Here is a 17,017-nt window from a genome sequence, read left to right on the forward strand (position 1 = left end):
GATTGGAAATGAACTCAACTAAACTGTTATGATCTGTCCTTTCCTGAGGTTACTACGGATGGTGTCGTAATGCATTGCAGAGATAATTTGGCCCAGAATGGTGTAAACCTCAATAAAAACCAAAAATCCTCTACTCGGCTGAAGAGGAACAACAAAGGCGTTGAAGACGTTCCTGTCTGACCCACCTCTGCCAGGAGACCTGAATCCAGCGTCAAATCAAAGCAATCAAATGCCTTCTCTTTTGTGCTTTTTCTTTCAAGAATGTGAGGAAAGAGGTATATGCAAAGGCAACGTTCTTCCTAGTTTGGGTATACTGGGTTGCACATGGACAAAACAGGATGATGGTGGAGGTGTGGCGGTTCAGGTGTGACATTGGAATTGGGACATTGCTATGGGTAATCCAAGATGAACTATGAAGAACATAATGAAGAACATAATGAAGAACATAATGAAGACGCCAGAAGATTGAGTGCCGGTAGAGGAAGGGAGTGTTAGTTGAGGTAGTATGTTGATTAAGGAGGTATTATACACTACTAAATTTATAGTAATTTGGACAATGCATTAGGGTACTGATCTGATGTAATTCTTGTTATGAGGAAGTTAATGCTAGAATTAGTATAATATAAATATACATTCGGCCAGTATCAATATGTGCCAAGGTGAGAGTTTTAACTTTGAATGATGGAACAAAGGTGACTAATTAAGAATTGTCATTCTAAAGTTGTTTTGGGTAATTAATTTGATTATGATTATAAATTATAAGTGGACTGACTGATCTGAATAACTTATTAATATTAATGCTTAGTGATGTTGACATGGCAATTACTTGATTAGATTTGGATATTGATTATTTTGATAGTTATAATACTTGTGATATGGGTGATTAATCTTTGTATTGATGGGACATTGGTGGAATGTCCCATAGGGCGGATATATGGTATTATTTTATGTATCATTAAGGCAAATGTAGGGAGAGGTCAAAGGTAAAATAATAATATTAGTAATAAGCATGGATATGTTGTAAAATTAAAAACCTATATGCCTTAAAATGTTTATTGATTGAGAACCAGTTGAAAGGTTAATACAGAGCAGAGACATTTATGTGTTTTTCATGGACTCTCTGCAGCTGGTCTGGGTATGTCTATGACATGTGATGTACATACAACTCCTCGTGATGGCTGTGTGGGGATTGGAGTAATAATGGACCTAGTGTTATCATTTGTTTTGCTTATGACCCTATAACCTGACACATGGCCACATGCACATAATCTCAAAGGCCAGGGAGGATGGTAAATGATAAATGTTTAAATCATGTTTAAGTATTAATGGATATGTTCTATAATGTGTTATGAAATGATAATGGTGAAACAGAATGAACATGATTGATACTTTGTACTCCAGATGCATGCCTGGATAGTGAATATAGTCAATACAGAGTATGATTGTTCTTTAACCTACGTATGTGCATAATTTTTGAGTCATGCCACTAATAAGACACAGTGGCCCCACTTAGAGAAGCGCAAGTAGCCCTCGTGAGCAGCCAACATGTGATACTGAAAGATGCTATTGATTCACATAGGGAGGTGTAACCATCAGTTGTATCAGTGTGACTGTATAAAAAGGAGCACTCCGGTTCAGGATAAGCAGTGGTTGCTCCATGGAGCAAAGCTCAGGCTTTGTTATGCAATAAAGTCTAAATTCTTAAATTCACAGGTTCCGATGTCTTGAGAGATATTTTTGAGTTGATTATCTAGTCAAATATTTCTACTACGACACATGTTCCTGTTCACCCAGCTCATTGGCAGTACCTCCGATTCGCTTTCGAAGGGATGGCTTACGAATTCATGGTTCTTCCCTTCGGCCTCTCCTTGGCACCATGCACTTTCACAAAGTGCATGGACCTGGCACCTCTCACATCCCGAGGATTGTTGATCCTCAATTACCTGGACGATTGGCTGATTTGTGCCCCGACCAGGACCCAGATCCTGTCAGACAGAGACACGCTCCTGACCCACATCGGCAGGCTGGGCATTACTGTAAACAACAAGAAGAGTCGTCTGATGCCCACCCAGAGGGTGGCCTTCATTGGCATGGAACTGGACTCAGTCCTCATGAGAGCACGCCTGCCCACCAGAAGGGTTCAGGCGATCTTATTTTGCCTCAACCACATTCGGCAGGGGTGGGTGGTATCCGCCCTGACCTGCCAACGCCTGTTGGTCTTGCTGACGAACAGTGGTTCAACTCCCACTGGCTGCACCCGAAGTGCCACCGTCACCGCCAGCTGCGGGTGACCGCACAGTGCCTCAGGGCATTGTTGAGGTGGCGCTGTCACTCCTTTCTCTCAGGTGGGGTGTAGATGCTGAGGATGTGCCTCCGGGAGCTGGTCAGCACAGGTGCCTCCCAGATCGGCTGGGGGGGGGGTGACCCAGGGCAGGTCGGCCAGCGGATGTTGGCTATCCCCTTAGAGCGGCAGGAACATCAATACACTAGAGCTCCGAGCTGTACTGCTGGCCCTGCGGTCTCTCCTTCCACATCTGAAGGGAAGACATGTCCTGGTGAGAACGGACAATACCACAGTGGTGGCTTACATCAACCATCAGGGTGGACCGGATGGACCCCGGTGGGAGGAGTATATCTCTCCGCCCCAACCCTTCATTCCTCCCTAAGGTTCTGTCAGACAGGCATGTGAACATCCCTTTTATCCTGTCTGCTTACGACCCCCCGGCAGTGGCGGGGGAGTCTGGCCTTCCCTCCGGCATGCTGTGCCCTGTGCGGGCACTGGCTGCCTATGTGGAGCGGACACTGTCAGTGAGAACAACAGACCAGCTCTTTGTCTGCTATGGTGAGAGAGTCCTGGGGGCTGGGATATCAAAGCAGAGGCTCTCTCACTGGATCGTGGACATGATTACGACTGCATACCGCCTGGCTGGCAGGCCAGTGCTGGGATCTGTGGTGGCACATTCAACACGAGGTGTGGCTGCGTCCTGGGCTCTACTGAGAGGAGTGCCCCTCGCTGATATCTGTGCTGCAGCCAGCTGGGCTTCCTCTTGCACCTTTGCTAGGTACTATAAGGTAAATGTGGCACCTCCTTCTGTGGTTGGTTCAGCGGTCCTGGGCATCGCTTCCCCTTCCGGGAACAGTGCCGGGACCCCTCCACTAACCACATTGACGACCCTGCATCTCGGATCCGCGCTGGGACTTCGCCGCTGGCTGGCCAGGGTCTCTAGCACCGAGTAAATCTGATACGGGTATACCAATATATTGGAGTGATCCAAAATAGTGAAGCATAACGAAGGTTACGTATGTAACCACGGTTATGTGAGCTATATGGATCACTCCAATCCTCTACGGTGCTTGAGGCGCCTCAAAAATGATGTAGAGAACGTGTGTCGTGGACACGGGGTCTATATATATGGGTGGACCCCAGCCGTGACACAGGTGTACATGGGAGTAAATCTGTAAATCCTCACCTCGGATGTATCCCTCCGCCGCAGAGTGATACCAATATATTGGAGGGATCCATATAGCTCACATAACCGTGGTTACATACGTAACCTTCGTTCTCAGAACATTAAGAACTTTCCATAAAAAACACAAGAAAACATTAGTAACATTCAAAGAAAGCCCTAAGAATGTTATTTAAAAACATACAGCGCATTCGGAAAGTATTCAGATCCCTTGACATTTTATACATTTTGTTACGTTACAGCCTTATTCTAAAATTTATGAAATATTTTTTTCCCCTCATCAATCTACACACAATACCCCATAATGACAAAGCAAAAACAGGATTTTAGAAATGTTAACAAATTAATTCACATTTATCACATTTAAGTATTCAGACTTTTTACTCAGTACTTTGTTGAAGCACCTTTGGCAGCAATTACAGCCTCGAGTCTTCTTGGGTATGACGCTACAAGCTTGGCACACCTGTATTTGGGGAGTTTCTCCCATTCATCTCTGCAGATCCTCTCAAGCTCTGTCAGGTTGAATGGGGAGCGTCGATGCACAGCTATTTTCAGGTCTCTCCAGAGATGTTCGATCGGGTTCAAGTCTGGGCTCTGTTTGGGCCATTCAGAGAAGCAACTCCTGTGTTGACTTCGCTGTGTGCTTAGGGTCGTTGTCCTGTTGGAAAGTGAACATTTGCCCCAGTCGGAGTTCCTGAGCACTCTGGAGCAGGTTTTCATCAAGGATCTCGCTGTACTTTGCTCCATTCATCTTTCCCTCAATCCTGACTAGTCTCCCAGTCCCTGACGCTGAAAAACATCCCCACGGCATGATGCTGCCACCACCATGCTTCACCGTAGGGATGGTGCCAGGTTTCCTCCAGACTTGACGCTTGGCATTCAGGCCAAAGAGTTCAATCTTGGTTTCATCAGACCAGAGAATCTTGTTTCTCATGGTCTGAGAGTCCTTTAGGTGCCCTTTGGCAAACTCCAAGCGGGCTGTCATGTGCCTTTTAGTGAAGAGTGGCTTCCGTCTGGCCACTCTACCATAAAGGCCTGATTGGTGGAGTGCTGCAGAGATGGTTGTCCTTCTGGAAGGTTCTCCCATCTCCATAGTGGAACTCTGGAGCTCTGTCAGAGTGACCATTGGGTTCTTGGTCACCTCCCTGACCAAGGCCCTTCTCCCCCGATTGCTCAGTTTGGCCGGGCGGCCAGCTCTAGGAAGAGTCTTGGTGGTTCCAAACTTCTTCCATTTAAGAATGATGGAGGCCATTGTGTTCTTGGGGACATGGCTTGGTTTTTGCTCTGACATGCACGGTCAACTGTGGGACCTTATATAGACAGGTGTGTGCCTTTCCAAATCATGTCTAATCAATTGAATTTACCACAGGTGGACTCCAATCAAGTTGTAGAAACATCTCAAGGATGATCAATGGAAACAGGATGCACCTGAGCTCAATTTCGAGTCTCATAGCAAAGGGTCTGAATACTTATGTAAATAAGAAGAATAAAAACTGTTTTTGTGTCACGCCGAAACCACTCGTCCACCGCAGGGGCCTCAGTCTGGCTCGGATGCCAAAGTGCCAGGGCCGGCTGATACCCCAACACGCACTGGAAAGGAGTGAGGTTAGTGGAGGGAATTCTGCGCGTACTCAGCCCAAGATAGAAAATCCGCCCACTCCCCCGGCTGGGAGGATCCGCGAGCCGGCTTCAAGAAGTACCGTGGGTGCTGATGCACACCGGAGGCTTAGCGTGTGCATATAAACTGTTTCGCATTCTGCACGAGCAGAATTCTCAGGAAGCTCCTGGTAGCATGAGTGAGTGGGGGAAATATAATATACTTTCCGACGCCAATTAACGCCACACGAAATATAATATACTTTCCGACGCCTTCGCCACACGAAGGCGACAGAGCTATTTATGAGGGCGTTTCTTGGTCTTGTTAGAGACAGGTGCAACTACCACTGAACTTTCATTTTGAGTGCATTATATTCTAGCTGATTTTATGAGTGTGTTGATATTGATTGTGATTTTTATTTCCTTAAAAAATAACATGTAGAGTTTTGGTTTTGGGAGAGGTAGGGGAGTTCATGTTTAACCCTTCACTGTCAGTGGGTAGGGGGGAGCTATTTCTCCACTTCCACACCTCTGGCCAGATCAACTGCACAGGCAAGTGTGTGCCTTCTGCATGATTTAGAGCTACCTCAACTCACTGCATTCGAGCCAGTTTCACCTAGTCCTAGGAATGGGGATGTGTCTATGGATTTCCTGGCGGGCATTGTTAAGCAGATAGGTCACTCCATAGGTAGTGGTGAAAATATTGCCTCTTGTTTGGAATCAAAGGCTATGGGAAATGGGGTGGGACTTCAGAAGGATGATAATGTTGGTGGTACCAAGGTTGGGGACAGCTCTAGTCTAATTGTAGTGGTGAAAAATGATGTCAGGGAACCAGTGTGTTTTAGGGGGGATGGTTCAGAAGAATGCACAGTGCATGAGTTGGAGGAGTTCATGTTAGCGTACATGCAGAATAAGGGCTATAGTTGGCAGGAGAGGTCAGATTAAGATTTGGGCAAGCGGACTGGTCGGGCACGGGATATGGTCAGAGTAAGCCTACGCAGTAACCCAGTTGACTTAAGCCAGGGCCCTAGACTGGTTTTTGACATTTTGAAGCATCACTTTAGGGACACAATCAACTCTGACATGCTGATGTTTATTCTACGTTGCCAATGGAAGGTGTTACGTTCCCCAGTTTCTGTGTTGTGGGTTGTGTATTTTTATGTATGTATTTCAGGAAATGGGTTCCTGAAATTCCCCAACAAGCAGCTGATTGGTCAATGAACATTGATGATTGGAGAGCTGACCCTGCGCCCTCGTCAGGACGCAGCTGTCTCCAATTACCAACTCCTTCTGAAGCTATATAAGCCCCAGTTCTGTTGCTCAGAAGGGGGGGGGGGGGGGGGGGACCAGAGATGAGAGAGAGGGCTAATGGCTGAGAGTTATAGCATGTTGGTTGTTGCTAAGACATTTGGTATGTACTGTGTAGTTGTTGCTGTGAGAGCTGATTGTAATGTTTTGTGTTAGTTTGTTGATCAGAGAGTTTCTTTAATGTCCTGAGTTTTTCTCAGGTTTTGTTGTGAACCAGTTTGTGTTATTTTGTTTCATTTGTTCCCAAGGGGGGAAGGGGAAGGCACCTAGGGAGTGCTTAGGCAAGAGGCCCGCGGGCATACATTACCCGTAGAAGTTAACTGTCTATGCACACTAGGAAAGACCTGGGCGGACCATCCCTTGTATTTTGGTTAATGCGCCAGGTGGTGCTAGTTAAGTAAGTAGTGGGTAGGCAGGTAAGGTAGGAGAGGGGGCTTTGATATTTACTTTATTTGCTTTGGTTCCGTCCAGCCCCTTTTCCCCAAACTTACCGTGCGAAGGAATAAATTCCCTGTTAACGGTATTCTCTGCCTTTTGTCATCCTTACTCACACCTACAGTCCCAAACCTCTTTCACACCACGTTGAGTTGTAGCATGGTGTTGCGTTCCCTCTTCCGAGAGGAGTGCGTAACAGAATGAGAGACTCCATTTGACTACTGGATTAGACTGAACAGGGCCATAGAGGTGGCAGAGGACTGTTTGAAGAGGCAGAACAAGGAGCTAGACAATCCGTCACGTGTTCTGACTGTCATGTTCATCAAGCACTGTCTGAACCCAGAGCTGTCATTGAAAATCATGTGCAAACCATTGCATGAGTGAACGGCTGCGGAGGTCCATGGCAGGCTGGAGGAGTACCAGAGGAAGTGCAAGGCTCCATGTCCCTTGCGGCTGCCCCCACTGGTCACCACACTGACGCAGGAAGTGAGTAGGCCAGTGTCGGCTGTTGTAAACTGCCCGGACCCCTTGCCACAGCCCACAAATGGTAGCATTGCCTTTAAATTGTTTAACTTAGGTCAAACGTTTCGGGTAGCTTTCCACAAGCTTCCCACAATAAGTTGGGTGAATTTTGGCCCATTCCTCCTGACATAGCTGGTGTAACTGAGTCAGGTTTGTAGGCCTCCTTGCTTGCACACACTTTTTCAGTTCTGTCCACAAATGTTCTATAGGATTGAGGTCAGGGCTTTGTGATGGCCACGCCAATACCTTGACTTTGTTGCCCTTAAGCCATTTTGCCACAACTTTGGAAGTATGCTTGGGGTCATTGTCCATTTGGAAGACCCATTTGCGACCAAGCTTTAACTTCCTGACTGATGTCTTGAGATGTTGCTACAATATATCCACATAAATTTCCTTCCTCATGATGCCATCTATTTTGTGAAGTGCACCAGTCCCTCCTGCAGCAAAGCACCCTCACAGCATGATGCTGCCACCCCTGTGCTTCACGGTTGGGATGGTGTTCTTCGGCTTGCAAGCGTCCCCCTTTTTCCTCCAAACATAACGATGGTCATTATGGCCAAACAGTTCTATTTTTGTTTAATCAGACCAGAGGACATTTCTCCAAAAAGTACGATCTTTGTCCCGATGTGCAGTTCCAAACCGTAGTCTGGCCTTTCAGGTTATGTCGACATAGGACTCGTTTTACTGTGGATATAGATACTTTTGTACCTTTTTCCTCCAGCATCTTCACAAGGTCCTTTGCTGTTGTTCTGGGATTGATTTGCACTTTTCGCACCAAAGTATGTTCATCTGTAGGAGACAGAACGCATCTCCTTCCTGAGCGTTATGACGGCTGCGTGGTCCCATGGTGTTTATACTTGCGTACTGTTGTTTGTACAGATGAAAGTGGTACCTTCAGGCATTTGAAAATTGCTCACAAGGATGAACCAGACTTGTGGAGGTCTACCATTTTTTTCTGAGGTCTTGGCTGATTTCTTTTGATTTTCCCATGATGTCAAGCAAAGAGGCACTGATTTCGAAGGTAGTCCTTGAAATACATCCACAGGTACACCTCCAATTGACTCAAATGGTGTAAATTATCCTATCACAAGCTTCTAAAGCCATGACATCATTTTCAGAAATTTTCCAAGCTGTTTAAAGGCACAGTCAACTTAGTGTATGTAAACTTCTGACCCACTGGAATTGTGATACAGTGAATTATAAGTGAAATAATCTGTCTGTAAACAATTGTTGGAAAAATGACTTACTTGTGTCATGCACAAAGTAGATGTCCTAACCGACTTGCCAAAATTATAGTTTGTTAACAAGACATTTGTGGAGTGGTTGAAAAACGAGTTTTAATGACTCCAACCTAAGTGTATGTAAACTTCCGACTTCAACTGTATATATTGCAAGGTACTGCATACCTCATTTTGTTTTTATTATTTCTTTATAGTATGCAAGTGGAATTCAGCAGGGGATAATGTAATAGGGTTGGTTATGTTTCTACTTTCCTCTAAAGAAATGTGTATTTAATGTTCAAGCACTCTTATTGGTTGGTTCAATTCCGATGACAACAAGGCGTGTTGTTATTGGCCCCGCTTGCAGATAGGGGGAGATCGCGAACGTTAGGTCTCCCCAGTATGAAAATGTGATTTAAGGGGTAGGTCACGTTCTGAATACTGTATTCTATTTCTGTATTTTACAATGTGTACAAGTTTGCTGTACATTCCTGATTTATACATGTGTTATGGTACCTGTTAGGGATTGAGGGGCTTTCTGGGATGTGCTTTGGTATATCATTGCTGTATATAAGTGTGTTAGCTAGCATGCACCGATGTAATGGTCACATAAGCTCACTGCTAACACAGTTGTTTTCATGCTACAGATTTTACCATCGACAACATTAAGCCCTGCACAACTAACGTGCTGTTTCCTATTTAATCACAGATAATAAATAACGATAAACTGGGACTACTGGCTGGGGTGATTTCTTTAAACTAAACACAATGCAAGGAGAGTACGATTAACATCTGTTACAAATACATACACACAAACTATCTAGGTCAAATAGTTTCAACCCAGATAGCTTTTAGGGAAACACTTGTGCCCTTCTCTCGTTGGGTTAAGCAATGGAAGAAAAGTAGCCAGCAGTTAAAGCTTACATTTTTCTGCGTCGGTAGGCCTATTCTGTCTGGGGTGGAAAGGTGGGCCTACATTTTGAAAGTAGCCTACCATGCTCAGATTCCTAATGAAGTCTCAGATGTTATTATTTGCAAACAATGACAGTTTCATTGCAAACAAGACACACTGATTTGGCATTGGAGAAATATGATAAGATGAACACATCTCTCTGTCCATTCTTAACCTATAATTTCGGTAATTTGTGTGGTATTAAAAAAAGATTCCGCTAATATGTACAATTACGTAGAATTGCAAGAAATGTTTATAAAAGGCCATTTTTTATTGGACCTCCCAAATACGATGATAGATTCATGCAATGCTTTAACTATACAGGAGATCTGTCCACCCCTACTCGTGTCTACGGTGGACTGCGAACCCACAACCTTCTATCCCGCAGCCCTGTGTGCTATCAACATTCCCACTTTGCCATGTAATGCTTATGGGAAGAAAAACAGTTTATAAAACTGCGTATCTAAGGCTCTGGTCTGTCCAGGAAGTGAGGGTAAACAGTAGACATGTCCTCTGCTGTCCACTTTGTTTTAATTATCATTTTGGTTATAGAAGAGGGTCACTTGTTTTTTTTCAAGCGTTCAGGGAGGGTTTAGGTAAAATATATTTTGCTGATGGGAGGGCCATCCATTTTAATTTCTGAGAGGTCAGATTTTCTCCATGTAATCCTTATTATAAATAACGTTCACTCCCTAAACAAATTAATTTACATGTGTCCTATCTCTGCTTGGAGTTAAACAGTTAACCCAAACTAAGCAAGCAGTGTTATTAAAATTCTTATTGAAACATATTCTCATATTCTCAATTAAATGTTATTTAATTACCTTCAAATAACCTATAATTTCTGTTCTCAGAACGGTAATAAAACCTCCCAGCAAAACTTTCAGGGAACCATATTAAAACGTTCTCAGAACCTCCCTGCAACCTAAAAATGTATGTTGCCAGAACAGGTGAAATTTTCACTTCCGTTCTCAGAACGTTTAAAAAAGTTTCAGTTTTACAGGCTTCGTTCCCAGAACCAATGGGAAACCAAAAATGTATGTTCCCACAATGTCCAAAGAACCATGTGCTAGCTGGGAAGTGTGTATAATGGAGATGTTTTAGCAGCCTGATGACCAGGAGTACGTACAGGCACATTTGGGTAGCATCTCGCTCCATTTAGGTCCGGAGGAGCCGTGGTTGTAGCAGGAGAGCAGGCTGTTTCCAGAGAGGGTGTAGCCTTTGTTACAGATGTATTGGATGGTGGAGCCTACAGTGAAACGCGGGCCGGACATCACCCTGCGACTGTGCTCCACAGTACCTGGGTCGACACACGACAGCACTGACACACACACACACACATAGACACAAACACACACACACACACACACACACAGAAAAAAAACAGCGCTTTACTCATGTGCAGTGAATACAATTTGTTCTTTTTTTTGTATTATTAGCATTTGTCAATGCTTATTTGTGGTTATCCAATGGGGCCAGAGTGGTGCCCGGGCCTTTTTCTAATTAAAACCTGCAGACACATAAACACACCGAGCTGGAAAATAAAGAGATTATCTCTGTGTCTCAGTCCCTCACAGCAGCAAACCACAAACCCAATCCTGGGCCCAGTAGGAAAAGGGTCAGCGTGGTAATAATGTTCACGTGACAGACGTCCAAATGAGGCTTCAAACCCCTGTGTCTTGTTACCGGTCAGTAATGCCGTGCCTGTCACTTTGTGGGAAAGGGGACCAAGACCAAGGACACTCTGTCACATTATCCTGTCTCTACTCTGCAGCATCCAGGTCGTCTGGATAGAACAGGAGTATTGTGTGGAGGAGCTGTAACACAGAGCCTATTAAATTCTCTGAAATATCAGTCTAGCAGTGAATGTTTTTACCCATCAGCCTCTGCTTTAGCCTGTCCTTAACTGAAACTGCCTCTCACACCTACAATGCACCTTCTGTGTGCCAGTGTGTGTGTGGTAGTCACCTCTCTCACAGCTGGGCAGGTCTCCGCTCCAGGTCAGGTCCCACTGGCACATGAGCAGCTCTGTGCCCACCAGCTGGAAGCCTGGGTAGCACTGGTAGGTGACCACCGTGCCATGGACCAGCTCAGGGTGGGAGGTGCTCTTCCAGCCGTTGGTGATCTCTGGGAGCTCTGGACACGTGTCGTTACGAGGCACCTCTGGATCCATGAAGGAGGGAGAGAGAAAGGGATCAAGAGAAGAAGCCACTCACTACAGAGCGCACAGAGCTGGAGGGGTGTGGTTTTGCATTCAAATGAATGAACCTCATGACAAACTCAATAGAGGACATCCATTTTGTAGGAATTTCAATCTAGTGTGACAAGTGCCATGCATTGGGAGGTCTGTCTGCCAGGCAGCCTGGCGGTGCCCGTTCTAGCCACAGCAGAAGCCAGAGAGGACAGGGCACACTGCAGACTAGGCTAATGTGGACAAACACACGGAGTAATACCAGACAGCTGCACCACTTGGCTGGGCCTTGCTTTCCATCTCTGTCAGAGGCATGAACAGACTATAAAACCACCTCTCTCTCTCTCTATCTCTCTCTCTCTCTCTTGTCTCTCTATCTCTCTCTCTCTCTCTTGTCTCTCTATCTCTCTTGTCTCTCTATCTCTCTTGTCTCTATCTCTCTATCTCTCTCTCTCTCTCTATCTCTCTCTCTCTCTCTCGTCTCTCTCTCTCTCTCTCTCTCTCTCTCTCTCTCTCTCTCTCTCTCTCTCTCTCTCTCGTCTCTCTATCTCTCTTCTCTCTCTCTCTCTCTTGTCTCTCTCTCTCACTCTTCTCTCTGTCTCTTCTCTCTCCCAGTCATCAGTATTCCACTGCCTCCTCTTTCTCCCTCTCTATACATGGAATTCATTACGTCTTATCAGATGTCTGCTTTATGGGTTGGCTCCGCTCTGGTGTCGTGCCGACCGTGCTGATAGAAGGGGCCCCTCCTTTTTATGTTTAAGAGTGTCTCCTCCTCCTGAACCCTCTCGACCTCACACTCTCTCCTAACTCACTCCGGGGCCTTACCGAAGAAGTGCACCACAAAGCCGTTGCCGTAGCCGTAAATGTTGGTGGCTGGGTCAGATTGGAACTGGATGGTGACGTCGGCCATGGAGGTGTAGAGTTTGAAGTGTGGCCGCGAGCCTCCGTACTGACCCAGCACCTTAGCAGTCAGGTCATCTCCATCATAGAACGTCAGCAGGTCGTTCTTCCCTATGTTGAGGCTGGAGCACAAAGACAGAAGGAAAATGTATTTCACTGTGCACAATGAATTGTCCTTCACGTACACTCTCACATTACTAGCTAATTTGTCCTATAGTTTATTTGTCATTGTTTTCTGTATCTGTTTTAAAAACTTTAAAGCACCCTCACTAAAATAATTTTCTTGCTTTGGGATATTCTGTTTACATTTTTCATTTACTTTGGAACACCATAGCTCTACTGAAAAGAGTGACAAAACCATGTGCTAATTTGTCGCAAAATGTGTCAACTGAGACAGAGCCCTCTCCTTAAGCACCAGTGTGGGATGTAAAGTACACTGCAGAGGAAGGCCCTCAAAATTGTCAAAGACTCCAGCCACCCTAGTCATAGACTGTTCTCTCTGCTACCGCACGGCAAGCGGTACCGGAGTGCCAAGTCTACGTCCAAAAGACTTCTCAACAGCTTCTACCCCCAAGCCATAAGACTCCTGAACAGCTAATCATGGCTACCCGGACTATTTGCACTGCCCCCCCACCCCATCCTTTTTACGCTGCTGCTACTCTGTTAAGTATTTATGCATAGTCACTTTAACTCTACCCACATGTACATATTACCTCAACTACCTCAACTAGCCGGTGCCCCCGCACATTGACTCTGCAACGGTACCCCCCTGTATATATAGCCTCCCTACTGTCACTTTATTTTACTTCTGCTCTTTTTTTTCTCAACACTTTTTTTGTTGTTGTTTTATTCTTACTTTTTTTGTTTAAAATAAATGCACTGTTGGTTAAGGGCTGTAAGTAAGCATTTCACTGTAATGTCTGCACCTGTTGTATTCGGCGCATGTGACCAATAAAATTTGATTTGATTTGATTTGATTTGATTTAAAGTAGGGGGGAAATCACTCTCAGCCTGAATAGGGAGGTGACACGTTACTCTTTCCTGTCTCTAATTAATCACAAGTGGCTCCTGATAAAACTAATTACAACGCAAGCAATTGAACTGTTAATCACTATGGAGCCTAACAGAAAAAAAATCCTAAACAATTTGAGCGATAAAGAGATTTGGTTCTGTAATGCAGTCGTGTATCTGTAGTGTATTGTATGACATGAATAACAGAGAGAGTGTAAAAATGTCTCAATCTCGTCAACTTGTTTACACTCTGTAAACCGAGTTCAGTTTAAAGACATTATAGATATGATGCACACACGTCTTGGCAAAGATCAGGTGTATCAGACTACTGAAATATCAGCACAGCTTAGACTATCCACTGGGCACAGACGTGAATTCAACGTCTATTCCACTTTGGTTCAACTTAATTTCATTGAAATGACGTGGAAACAACATTGATTCAACCAGTGTGTGCCCAGTGGGTATTTTCTGCTGATGCATCTGTATTGCAGCTCCAGAAAAAGCTAAACCTGCAGTAATTTATTGACGCCTGAAAATGCATCTCACCTCAACAGAGCGGGACAGGTTGAGAAATTGTATCAGCTTGCATTACATTTGTTGTGATCAAGTTAAACAAGCCTTTGCATAGCTGTGCTGCCATATCTGCAGCGAAAATGAATCATGCTTTCTATTGTGTGGCAGTGACTTGATTTAGTGTAATTTAAACACAGGCTCAGATTGACTCGGCCCACAGGCCCAGCTGCCTGCCACCATGTTCCTTCACAATGCATTATCTCAGACAACTCCTCATATGCATCGGCCTAATCTCTTCTCCACCACTGAGAGAACTTGAAATTCATGTCCAGGACAAGTAAAAAATAAATACAACCTGCCCGTTTCTAGCTAGTTTAGCAAAATTAATACCCCTCAATAAAATCATAATTCGATTAAACTCAGTCATTTGGGAGTCATGATGGCTGCCCAATGGTCATTAGAACCTTCTCCTTTCATCTCACCCCTGCACCCCTTAGTCCCCACAGACTAACCTGAATGAAAGTTCTGATGGAATATCACATTTCTAATCCACTCCTCCCTGGCTTGTGAGATCTTGGCTGGACGGGGATCCAGAGCCACTGATCCCTTCACTCCGCCTCAACTCCCAGTGCTAGGCTAACATATCCAGACAAGCAGGCTCAGGGTCAACACAGTTATCAGCGATACTAGTGATGGAATAAGCCAATGAGTTCTCCTGCCAACTTCCAGCCCTGGGAGACAAACCTAATCAAGGTATAAGTGCTATAAGTAATATTTGATGCATCATTGCATGAAATATCCTGTCGCTCTTCTCACTAAATTCTCACCGAAGACAAAGCACACTATAATGGAAGCCAATATGAAAACTACCAGAATCACTGTCTGACTTGCAAACTATTTCCTCCCTTATTAACACCATAGGACTGCTGGGGTGGCATATACAGTGTGTGTATATTGGTATGGTTGTGAATATATGCATGCAAGTGTGCAAATGATTTACATTAACTACAACTGCCAAAGGTCACATGCATGGGTGTTTGCGTGCAAGTGTGTATTCAGAATGTGTATTTCTGATCATCAAGTTCATCAAGGCAGAGACACAGCTAAATCCCATTCCCATACACTCCTAAACACCATTTAGGCGTTGGAGCACTCCATCAACATTTGGAGCATCTGAACTTGGGTTGCTGAACTACACCCCAGGTGTACCATCCTCCACACCTGCATGTCGTTCACAGCCCCTCCTCCTGCACCTGAGCCCTTAACGGGCGCCTAGCTAGCCCTCCTGGTTGGTTGGGATGAACCAGCCGTCATTAGTAAGGCCCCTGAATAAGTGTCCCAGCCGTCATTAGGGCCCCTGGTCCTGTGTGATTGTGGGAGCGGGGAACAGGACGCTGGGCGGTGATGAATGATCATAGAGGAATGAGAGTGTTCTCATTACCGTGGTAAAGTGTTCCTAAACCCTGGTAATGAGCTTTAGGAAGGCACACCGTGCAATTGTGTTCCAGAACGCTGGCGTGACTAGTGGGACAGGAGGGAGGCATCAGGCATGGTACATGAGGTTCATGGCACGAGAGTCTGTGTGTTCAGATTATCAGTGACTGGACTCAAAGCATAATCACTCCTTGTGCAGCACTATGATCAGAGACTGAATGCTTTCTTTGAGGATGTACTGAATGATAACAGTGGTTTGAGTGATGCCTTTAAACTGAGATTGCAGATGTTAGGTTCTCATATTTCCCCTTGTTCACCTTTCAGCGTATGCTGATATTGATGTTCACATCAAAACAGGAGGAAATGGGGAGGAAATCCTGTACATTATCCTTAGATAGCTCTCTCTCTCTGTCTCACCCACATGCACATGCAAACGGAATTGTCATCAACGCTCCGAGGTTGAGCTGAATGCGTTTCACTGTTGTCCCTGAAAGTCATATCTGCCCAAATCGCTTCCCCTCTATATGAATAGGAAATTAATTATGTTGACAGCTTCTTGTCCCAAACATGGAGGATGCCATTTGTTACAATGCTTCAGAATGTACAACCGCAGCTGAGGCGTTCCGAAGAGAGAGAGGAGAGCAAGAGAGACAACATATGCAAATGAGCCAGTTCTTAATTAAGGAAGCCAAATGATTGTACGCATGGTTCATCTATCAGGGTCTGACACAGCAGGGTCTTTTGTTCCCAGCCTTCACCTGACATCACTATCACGGAAAACACTCACTCCTCTCCCCTGCTCTGCTCAACTCAACCTATCTGATTCAGCAGAACACACATACACCACCTCTTTCCGAACCCCCGTGAAATAATTAGTTTCCGCTCCAGTTGGTAATTAACCTTTGTCTGCTGGTACTTATGTGTCCCATCCAAGAGCAACATATTATTTTATCTTCAGCCCTTTTCTCTTTTCATTTGTTTAACCAGTCACAGTGGGGTAGTTCTTTGCACTGGCAGTTTCTGTTTGAAGTCGGGGCTGTGTTTGTACATCAGCAGTAAAGCTTCTCCTAATGATCTGAGTGCAGAGATGTGCTGCAGAGCTACTCTGTGGTGGGGTGTCCTCCACTCGAACTGCTATGGGGAGGGGAATGTGCTGCCAGGACGTTGTTTAAAAGGGTTCCCATAGCTAACATCCTTTTTCTGCATCTGCATAAAATGTTATATCTGATGTTCAGGAGAATCTGTGGTGTAGAACGTAAGCGATAGTTAAGATACATACACTTTGATGTCTAGCATGATCCTCCTGTCTTCCTCCACGTGAATCCCCCAGATGCAGTCTTGGCCGCTATCGTAGGCCTCTGGCCAGTTAGGAGACAGGACCACTCCAGCAGAGTCAGTCATCTCTCCACTGCAAACAGCTGTAACACACACACACACAAAAACACACACATACAGTAAACAAAAATAC

The 17,017-nt window shown here is 45.0% G+C and overlaps 1 protein-coding gene across 1 annotated transcript in view; it reads right to left on the reverse strand.

Moving 5' to 3' along the window:
* Positions 1-17,017, reverse strand: part of LOC311106194 (seizure protein 6-like) — a gene marked incomplete at both ends in the record, with an annotated part of 154,489 nt that overhangs the window by 14,334 nt on the left and 123,138 nt on the right. Inside the window, 4 exons of the mRNA XM_084148506.1 lie at positions 10,630-10,821; positions 11,469-11,663; positions 12,517-12,713; positions 16,829-16,967. Coding sequence (XP_084004632.1) covers positions 10,630-10,821; positions 11,469-11,663; positions 12,517-12,713; positions 16,829-16,967 — 723 coding nt within the window. The remainder of the gene's footprint in view (positions 1-10,629; positions 10,822-11,468; positions 11,664-12,516; positions 12,714-16,828; positions 16,968-17,017) is intronic.

Source organism: Coregonus lavaretus (genome assembly GCF_964263955.1).
Source record: "Coregonus lavaretus genome assembly, chromosome: 30".
Classification (NCBI taxonomy): domain Eukaryota; kingdom Metazoa; phylum Chordata; class Actinopteri; order Salmoniformes; family Salmonidae; genus Coregonus; species Coregonus lavaretus.